General features: G+C 41.3%; 1 protein-coding gene across 1 annotated transcript; it reads right to left on the minus strand.

Moving 5' to 3' along the window:
- Nucleotides 1–353: 353 nt before the first annotated feature.
- Nucleotides 354–4,857, minus strand: LOC145447102 (lactoperoxidase-like). The gene has a single exon (XM_080325522.1). The coding sequence runs from the start codon at nt 4,155–4,157 to the stop codon at nt 1,551–1,553; it is 2,607 nt and encodes an 868-aa protein (XP_080181648.1). The 5' UTR covers nt 4,158–4,857; the 3' UTR covers nt 354–1,550.
- Between the last annotated feature and the right edge of the window lie 5,807 nt (nt 4,858–10,664).

The following is a 10,664-nucleotide window of genomic DNA, read 5'->3' on the forward strand; positions in this document are numbered from 1 at the left end:
TGAATATAACGGGGTTATCGGCAAAGCTGCTAGAATCAACCGCGGTAACGAACATTTCTTAGCAGGCTAGGAATCACAGACCGTAAAATTCTCTCGGAGGCTCGCACATTATCACCTCGCAATGCGTGGTTGAAGGACGAACGTGGCGCTGGATTTCCGAGTCACGCGACAAGCTAGCACGTCGCACGTGCGTCATGTGCGGTTATGCGTAAGCTGGATTCTCACACAAACTGCCTCCCAACGCTAAATCTACCAATTCTCTTTCAATAAATCTAGTATTTTGATTCGATTATCTAATTCCACAAATACTACAATAAATCAACTTTACACGCAGCTGACAAAATCCAATCACATGATTTGCAGAATTTATTATAACTTTCGTCAATAGAACGTCAATAATAATATCAATAATATCTAGAATTAGATATCCCTAAATACAATGTACTTTTGTTTCTGTCAAAATGCATTTATTTCGTTGCTTGAGACGTTGCGAATTTTCCTTGGAAGTAGTTCGACTTACTAACGTTGTCATACGGCTTAAACATCGAATGCATAATGTAGGCTACAGTACAATGTATAACAGTGCACACTGCACATATGGAGACACAAACTCAACCCAGACAAAGTCAGCGATTGCATACATGCACGGTGCACGCATTGTCGCATTCCATGACTGTATTGTGAAATGCAAACAATTGCTTGTTTTAAATAAATATTTTAACTACTCGCGTACGAAATCTTCAGACTTAAGATCTGGGGAGCTGAGTAAGGCTTGGCATTGGATTAGATTCCGAATCAATCGAATGCTAGGCTTCGAGTCGAGTACTGCCCATTGTGACGTAACATGAGTACGGATGACGAGGCAAAGAGAAATAAGTATCATTTATGCGAACAGAAAGAATATAATAATGCTCGTCACTCAGCGCATTAAATATATTTTATGGTTTTTCGACCATACGTATTTCATTTCATTTTGTGACAAGGTTGTGGATTAATTACAACGTCACTGTAATGTCATTTCCACTAACGTGCGTAGAACTAGATTTCGAGTCTCGAACCATTTTGACCAGCCTTAGTGCCAAACCTTTTGTTTATACATATACATAGAAACAGATTAAACCAAACTTTTTTTATCGAAATCGGATTTCAAATTTCAAGTCCAAAAGCAAATAGATATGCGCATGCAGCAGGGCATCTAGGTTCGGATAGCAAACAAATGGAAACATACACAACAATAATAATAATAATGAAATATTCCCAGCGTCATTCGTTATATCTCCCATATCGAATCATATGCCATTCCAAAGTTTTTGCTTGTCATGTTCGCCCCACAAATACCGAGTTCATTTTACATATCGAGAAGAACTTCACGAGAAAGGTCACAGAATATTTAAAAATCGGAAAGTGGACCACGCGCCACGACTTATGCCCGGAGTTACACGCTCAGCAGCGTATGGGAATGTATCAACAGTCAACACTCAACAGCTTCTACATCTTGAAGTAGCCTGGTATAACTGGAGTACTTTATGCATCGTCTACATCACAATGATTTAGACGTCACAACACATTTTGTGCTTTTTACAATAATGTTTGGCAATATCAAGCACTGTTACAGGAACTGGTCCTACGTAGTAAATCCCAGGCTCGTCGCAACATATGCCGTAGTAATGACAAATTGTTTTAGACAAGTCCTTCACAGGCTGCGGGACTACGGGATATTCGTAGGACATCGGTGACGGTCGAGTAGTTGGGGTTATATCTACGTTATTTTCTCTTCGACACAAAGCTCTAACTTTATATCGATGACACATCGTACCGCTTATCTGATCACGATCTCTGCATTCAAAGCCGTCGGGGCTGAACTTGTAAAATACATCGCCTGTCTCGGAAGCGAATGACTCTCCGTCAGAAGTTTTCGCTTGTATAGCGATGATTTCACGGCACGGAAAATTGTCTCCACGAATCGACTGACTTTTGATCCAGTCAGTCCATCTGGATCCATCGGATGCTTGAAACGGAAAATCAGTCCCTCGATTGGTCCCTGCGTGACAGGAAAACCGAATTTGAACGGGCTCATTTCTCGCTACGTACCTCAATTCGTAATTAACAAAATTGTTACAGACTTCGTCTGGACGAGTAGCGCGTATTCTTGCCAACTCGTTATGAGCATTTACTGTGATTGCCGTCCGTGATGCGGTAACAAACCAGGTGGTCCAACCTACGTTCGAATGAAAAGGGTTAATATAACGTGTTGAGTCTGCCGCAAGGACGTTCCACTGCGTTAAATCAAGTTTCGCAACGTTTCCGCAGTGTACCAGACCTTCTGGTTTCCCTCGTTTCATTTGTAGTGGGGTTCTAGACACGTACATCATATCCTCACCAGTCTGACATAAAATGCTCGTAAGGCCGACCTTCCTTATTGCTCGTAATTGAGAGATAGTAAATGAGTGAGTTGCGTTGCCAATCTCATGCCATAATCGGTCTCCTTTTCTGAGATTTCGCATTGTGTACGATAAAATACAAGCGAATGTCGGCCCGACAACTCCACCCTTTACATGATTTTCCGCCAACCCTCCTACGTAAAGATCAATATCGTCAACTGTACCGTATATAGACTGCAATTTCTGAACGACGTGACTAGGAATCTCGTCGAACAGATCGGAGAAGGATAAGGCTCTTTTGTAACCACAGAACTCTCTGTATTTGTTGTAGCCTGGTAATCCGTGATCTCTGCCTCGCTGAATGTTCAAGGCAAACAGGTCCATTCCGTGAGCGCTGCCTCTTGGAGCCATTAGCTGGTTGCGTATAGCGTTTACAAAGTTTGTATCAGTTTTCTCAGCATTGTCAATCATAAAACCTCGTAGCAAGGCCCCAGCACCACCGCTTCCTTTTTCCGTAAACGGTTTGCTATTGAAAAATGATTGGTTTGTCATCATCGGAGTTATTTTGTGAACATTGGAAAACGCTGTCGGTCTGCTCATCATTCCAGGAATCTGACTGTGACCGTAACGAAACGCCGCCGTAGAGAATTCGTTCGTAATTGACGGGTCGTATCTGCTATCGTATCCGTTCCAGTAACCGGAATCGGCCAAGTTCAGTCCGAATCTCTTCATGAATGTGGGTCCAACGAGAGGTGGAAGATATTCCCGGAACGTTATTGATTGGATGATTGCAGACACTATTTTTTTTGTCTCAAAGTAAACTTTGTCACTATGCCAATGAGGGTTTTGGTTTTTCAGTTCTCTGCTCAACACATTATGATAACGTGCGAAAGCGGTTTGTATCGCAATCAGTCCTGAATTTTCGCCGACTCGCCCGTCTCCTGCCACAGGGCATGGCGAATCGGCTGGTTTCTTCACCTTGGCATTGCATTGGGTTGCGGATGAGATGGTCGAACCTGGTACATCGCTCTGCTTCGGTAAATTTTTAAATTTTCCACCGTGTGGATTCTTGATTAACAGAAGTTCACCCGATTTGGAGGCATGGTCTCTCAAATCGTTCGCTTCCTTATCTGATCTTCCATACATGAATGTTCCGTCAATATAACTGGACATTGTGTTGGTTTGCTCCCTGTATCGGAAGGTGCAACGGTTTTGAGATACTGCGGCCTTTGATCTAGACATCTCTATACACTTTTTCTGTCCAAACATCCTCAATGGGTCTTCTTGGGATAAAGGAATATTCAGACATTCGCCAGCCGGAGAGTCGCAGTTGCAATCCAGGTCTTTACCTGTACTGGCTTTAACCATGGGAGTATGAGTAATATCGTGCGCCAATAGTTGCCCATACAATACATGCATATGGGAAACGCTGCCTGCTCGTGGTGGTGTCGATTCTTTCATTCTGTTTGATATTACTCTCGGTGAAGGTAGACGATTACGTTTCGGCTGACTCATACCGTCTCCATATTCTGCTGGTAACATACGTCGTTGTACTGTATTGGCCGCTCCCCAGGTCGGGTGCCGCAAGTTATTACATCCTCCGTTCAACTGTCGATAACCTTCCCTTTGGTTGCACACTGGTGACGCTATTGTTTCGCAAGATGTTGCGCCGGTGTCTGAGTGTTCCCGTGTCATTGAGTTAGACTCAGCGGCCAACAAGAAGAGACTGATACCAGTGCAGTACACACTCCCGATAAATAATAGTGAGGATGCCATTCTTTCGATTGGAGAATGCTCAACTGACTACAATAGTGCGATATGGAGTCACACTTATATATATCGGCCACTGAGCAGCGAATTTTTACGTCTTGTTCAGAATATCCTCAGGCACACTGCCTAATTAAATAATTTGCTATACGCTGTCAAGACCGAAATATTTAGCCCAGTTTCTTAGAAGCCAATAGCGAGGCGGCCACTGAAGAAGAAAAAAAACATTTCAACGATAAATGCACCAGGCGACCAAAATAATGGTATGATTTATGGTTAGATGTTGCAAAATTTTAAAGTATAGGCCATCATCTTAATTTTAAACTGAATCTCTGTCATATCGGGTTGTATTCAATTAGAGTTATTATTCGAAGCGAAGTTGTTTGTTATGATTGGCAAATCGGTGAACGGTTTCTGTACGCGCAAAAGCTGAATAAACTAGGCTATAAACTGAACAGATTGCACAACAATCGCCGTTACGCGATTGCCAGTGGAATGTGGCATACAACAACGGTAATGTTATTACCAAGACTCGATTTATCCGATGAAATAAGATCAGACAATTTGTGAGATGTTTCATTCCAAATCTCAATTTACCCAAAATGTATCATAAATCAATATCGTTATTTGGCTGAACATTTCGAATTATCAGTTTCCAAAACAGATAACGTGTCCCGATATATAGCAAGAAAACTTGCATCAATATGATATATTTGTCATACACACTTCTCATGATCAAAGACCAGAGTAGCTGCGAATAACATGTTTAGTACACATCACATCCGTCATATGCGAAATACTTTCCATTAGCAAAAATATTTGTAACTTACATATTCATGCGGCACTATGTCATCATATGAGTTATTATGTCCAATGTAGCCTATATTGTAAATACACAGAGATTATAGTAACGGAGTATCCGTAGTTGGAGTTGCCTCTGCTACAAGTATGAACGCGACGGGCTGTACTTTAAACTACTTGAACCAAACTGAAAGTTTGCAATAGTGGTTTATTGCTAGATTCGCATAGTCACATATTGCCTGTAGGCCTAAATGAAACAACTCCAAACAATGCGATTTTTCGTCAGTGTAATTTGTTGTGTACGCACATATAGCTATTATAGGCCTGTTAAAGAAGTGGCGTGTGATCAGAGGGGAGGCAAGTGAGGCAGTCAAGACTCAGGATAAGCAACGAAACCTCAGTTGATATTGACATTTTTCTACTTATGTCCATGAATGACTAATTTAAGGTAAAAAATACAGGGCGAAGGAGAGTTGAAGCACAGACGAGCCAAGCCTCCCTGTGATAGCGCAATTCACCATAACAGATCAAAATATATAATAACTGATATTAATTGAATGCTATTGTTGCACTGATTCCCAAATTCCAACATTAACAATGTCAGAGCATCAGAACCCTCACATTTTCACAGAGGAATATGAAATTCGACTTTGCTACGTTCAATGACAGCGATGTGAAATAATGCAAGATGAGGTATAAAATTAATTTGTCTCACGGTTGTTGGCATAAAGCAGAGGTCGGGTACGTCTTTGGTCAAAGGAGCCATATTGGCCCTAAATTTTCAACTGTAGGCTAATTCCCAGAGAGCCATATACCAAAGTCAATCAACTGTTACGTAATAGTTGAAGATTCTTGGCGTCATGTTGACACGAAATCGAATTTCACTACATTGGATTCGACGTTTGCGCCATATTTTCTGTATTAAAAACTGATGTGATATTATTATAAGTTATAAAACCCGCACGAATCAAGCCATGTATAGACAGACTTCATGGTGCGGTCAAATGCCTGGACAAGTGGACATGACTATCACACACACCCTTGCCATTCAATACTCGAAAGTTTAAAATTCATTTCTTATGCTCTCGGAACGATGATATCTTAGAGCAGTGGTTCCCAACCGCGGCCCTGAGGGTCGCATGCGGCCCCCAGCTAGCCTTCTTGCGGCCCCACAAAAATATTGAGAAATCGATTTATGAAACATTTATAAAATACTCTTGCTTGGCTTGGAGTCTGGAGTTTTCAATTACGATTGCAGGAAAGTTGTGAGTAGACTGCTAAGATTACGTCACTGCTGTTTCAATGCAATGTGCCCCAACTTTCCAGTTGAACGAGCAGTACCTATAGATATAGGTATGGATATAGGTATTGGCAGTACTGTAACTTCCGCACCCCAAGCCCCCAAATTGGGGGGGGGAGCAAGCTCGAAGGGGGCGTAAAATTATTTAGTGAATTAACATAAATTATGGAGTATTTTCCTAAATTTTATGCAACTTTTTCAATTGTTTTTCGCGCTGGTCGCGATTCAAGTTTCCAAGTACCTTTAAGTATCGGGTATTCTTCCACCAAGATAAAATACGCAATATTTATAGAAGTGGGCATAGCAGTGTTGGCCATTACCGCGCCACGACGCACGAAGACATATAAAGTTTTAGGTCATGTAACATGCGACTCCAAGAAAACTCCGAGAAAACCTTGGCCGAAAAGGACTGCCCTTACGCTGACCGAAAACTTCTTTATGTATATACAAAATACATAGATGTATAATTGACCATAGGCGCCTGAATGACTGGCGCCGAATGTTCCTTTCTTGGTAATCTGAACCTCACGAGACAAATAGGCTACCAACCCGCAGGGAAGAATTATATGCCAGTGAAGAACTACCAATTTGAAATCGTGTGCATCTTTTAGTTTAGTACGTTTGGTCGATTCTATATTTTTGATATAGCAGACTGGAGGTCACGAAATAACATCATGTAACGAAGTCGTACCAACGGATCCGCCCGTCCGAATATGTTTAATTATTATTTAGGGGCCCTACAGTTTCCAAGGCACCTCACTCAGCTCTACCGTTAAATCTGATTACGTGAGCAGAGAGGACAAGTAATTCAAAGCAATAAATATGCAATTCCCGATCTTATTGACCTATTATATTTTGAATTATTGAACATTTTCGCGCTCGGCGCTGGCTCACTGAACGTGGATCCTGATTTCGTGGCAGAAGCGAACAACGGGATGGGGTATCGGTTTATCACCCTATGGGAGCTCGAGACCTAAGTGTTTTTGGGGGCTTGACGAAGTGATGTTTCGTTCCTGCCAACGGGTATACGCCCGAAGATGTTTAATTATTATTGAGTGGTCCTACCTTTTCAAACAACTCAATCGGCTCAACCGGTCAATCTGATTACGTGAGCAGAGAGAGGATAAAAATTGATACCAATATATCTGCAATTCCCGATTATATTGACCGATTCAATCATGAATTATAGAAATTTTTCGCGCTTCGCGCGATTTCTCGAGAGAAGCTGCCTAAAACGGACACCCGATTTAGAAGATAAATAGCGGTAGACAGCCATCTAGCCTGAGGGGGTCTGGGGGCTTCGAAGTTCGGTTTATCACCCAATGGGGGGGGGGGCAAGAGCAACGTTTTCGGGGGGGGGGGCTGACGAAGTGCTGTTACGGCCCTAGGTATTGATAACCAATTTACGGATAAATGTGCAGCAAGTGACTCACGATTGAATTCGCCGAGATGCATACTGCTTAGCCGGCAAAAAGCAGCATAATTGGTAATCCTATAGCTCGCGACCCAAGCGTCCAAAAAATTTGATATGTCGGTGTTTATCGAAAGCAAGTGTCGCACTGATTCCAAGAATACGAATTGAAATCTCACCAGGGCAATAAAACTACTCCGAAATAGCCAGCAAAGGTTGATTGTTGTGAACAAGGGGAGCGCGGCAACACAATGGCCAATGGCGTCAAGCAAATGATCGGAACAATGCCAATTTTCATATTTTGGTGACTATTTTGGGTTCCTTCCATTGCCCAGGTATTCGTGCGGCCCCAACCGTACTCTGAAATTCTAAATTTGGCCCTTCCACCGAAAAAGGTTGGGAACCACTGTCTTAGAGACTACATGCCTGTCTGGGTCCTTCTGATACCCTTTAAATCATTATTCCAATCAAAGATACGATATGACTTCATCTGTCGGGGGAAGGGATGTCAGTGTTAGCGCATTGAAGCCACTGCAAAAACTTCAACTTCAGGTCCTCCGTATCATAACCAATGCTCCAATGGGACCAGGATGTGTGTCCATACAAATCACTCCTCAAAAGATTCGGTGTCCTAAACATAAAAGATATGCGGAAACTAGAAATTGACAAGTTCGATTTTCAGTTCCACTGCGGCCACTGCCCCGAAATCTTCAATAATTTCTTTACCTCGGTATCAAAAGTTCATAAATACGACACACGCGCGTCCACTTCGTCCAACTACCATATGGTTGACAAAAAAGATCATCGCTCTATCAAATATGCCGGAACCGATTTGTGGAACAGTATCTCGTCGGCTATCCGACAGTCATCGAGCATGTCCAATTGTCCACATTCAAGTCGAAATACAAACAATTTCTACTGAAACAATACTAATTAGCCCTCTTGTTTATCGGACCACGACCTGACATATCGATCTCGCCTTCCGATACATGCCACCTTTTTTTGTCACCTATCCTTTTATAATAGCTTCTTCTACTTTTCATTCAGTGTACAGCACATGCCTCCTTTTTTACATCGTCTAGACCAGGTGGGTGTCTGTTTGATTTCGAAGACTACTCCAAGTCGTTTCGACACCTTCCAATCTTTTATTGTATCGTAGTCTTGTGGTGTATTGAAATGGTGAATTTTTTAGCAATTAATTGAATTGAATTGAACAGTCATTTGTGCTTTGGCTAGCGAGTAAAATTGGAATGTCGAAAGTACTGATTGGCCGGTAAATAAATGTGGAATAGTTTCTCTGCGAAGCTAGTGTTGGTTAAATCCAACAGATTATGTAACCGTTTTGCAAAAGGGGGGATGTAAATCCGTAAGACATCTATCAGCCACCCGGCTGCTAATTTGCCGCGATAGCAGATCTCAGTTCTCTGATTTCACGATATTGTGTCATAATTTAATCCCACGTAAACTTCTCATTTTACAGACTTGTATCAGTCGATATGTGAGAGCCGACTTTCCCAAACGTAGTGCACACTTTCTGACCATTTCTTATCACTGTTGTAAGGCAGAAACGGTGGAATAAAGAATTATTGTTCATGTTCAGTAATCAAACGCTAGCAAGCCACCACACCACTTTAGCGGTCCATACTCCTGATTTTACTCCGGTCGTTACAATGAAATGCGTTTTATATAGGCTACCCCACAAAACCGTCACGAATGTATGATGAAGATCACAATGGATTTTGATTCGTGATAATTGCTCTGCTACTTAATTACCAACTTCTATTCCTTCGAGAGCCATCATGGGATTTGCTAGAAGACATATAAAACTTATCCAATTTCTTTTCAAGAAATAGCTTTAAATTTTAAATGGGCATTGTTGTTGTTATTTGTGGTATTCATGGTGTCTGTCGATTACAATGGTCATGTCATATACACCAGGCCGATATTCGTTATTTTTGATTCCGTAACTGCCGACTTGTAGCACGGCCACTTCTAGGCTTTTTGTAAGACACCGTTTACGCGGATGATGTGGCGAGGAGAAGCCTAGACAAACTTCTATAACACTTGGATTCTTCTGCGGAAATATAGCTTGATTTATTAGGATGCCATTGGTGGTTTCATAGTCACTTGTGCTTATTTATCAGTTAAAGCGTCTTCAAGTCGCATATCCTAGTCTTCGGGCCGTTTTCAAAATATTTATACTGTTCTTTTCCAAAAACTCCAAAAATGTTCGCGGTACACCGAGGGTTGCATTTAAAACAAACGGTGTTTTAAAACACTTTGTTTAAAACATGTTTTAAACAGTGTTTTAACAGTGTTTAAAACAAAGGCCTTTCTAAAAATAACAAAATTGTGCTTTTTTAAATTGTAAAATTATGCCATAATTGTGTAACTACATGACAAAAAATATGTTGTATGATCCTACGGACAACTACCACCCGATATAGCCGACGGATATCGATATGGGATGGTTGGAACCCTCAAACTAGTCGGTTCAACATTAATAGTACAGATATTTCGCCGAAGGAGCTATATTTACCCTATATTTTCAATTGTCAGTGCCAGTCGATTATAACGTCACAATTGAATATTAGTGACGTCGTGGCTTAAAGAAAACAATAAAAACATGTTTTAAATTAGGGCCTTGTTTCAATCATGTTTGTTTTAAATTGATTTTTGTTTTAAATGCAGCTCTAAGTACACCTGAGAATCTGTGGCGGTACACTAATGCGCCGCTGTATGCACTCAGTTTGGGAATCACTGGTGTAGTAAGTTATAATTTGAAACTGCGACGGTTAAATGCAACAGCAACATGTAGAGCAGACCAAATAGGCTACATTCTCTTACAAATTTAGTCACAATCACTAATGACATATATTTTCCATACCTACCTTCAATTGTGAATATGTACTGTAATGTCTTCTTATGCAGCCTAGCCGCCTACATGTGAAGAACGCTGATGAGATATTAATACCAAACAAGTAGCCAATTGACCCTTTTGGGT

Source organism: Botryllus schlosseri, chromosome 9 (assembly GCF_051294905.1).
Source record: "Botryllus schlosseri isolate E-star chromosome 9, Bs_hap1, whole genome shotgun sequence".
In the NCBI taxonomy this organism is placed as follows: domain Eukaryota; kingdom Metazoa; phylum Chordata; class Ascidiacea; order Stolidobranchia; family Styelidae; genus Botryllus; species Botryllus schlosseri.

What these genes read in the sequence shown, in the direction of transcription:
- LOC145447102 (XM_080325522.1), bottom strand. Translation starts at nt 4,157, where the DNA reads ATGGCATCCTCACTATTATTTATCGGGAGTGTGTACTGCACTGGTATC.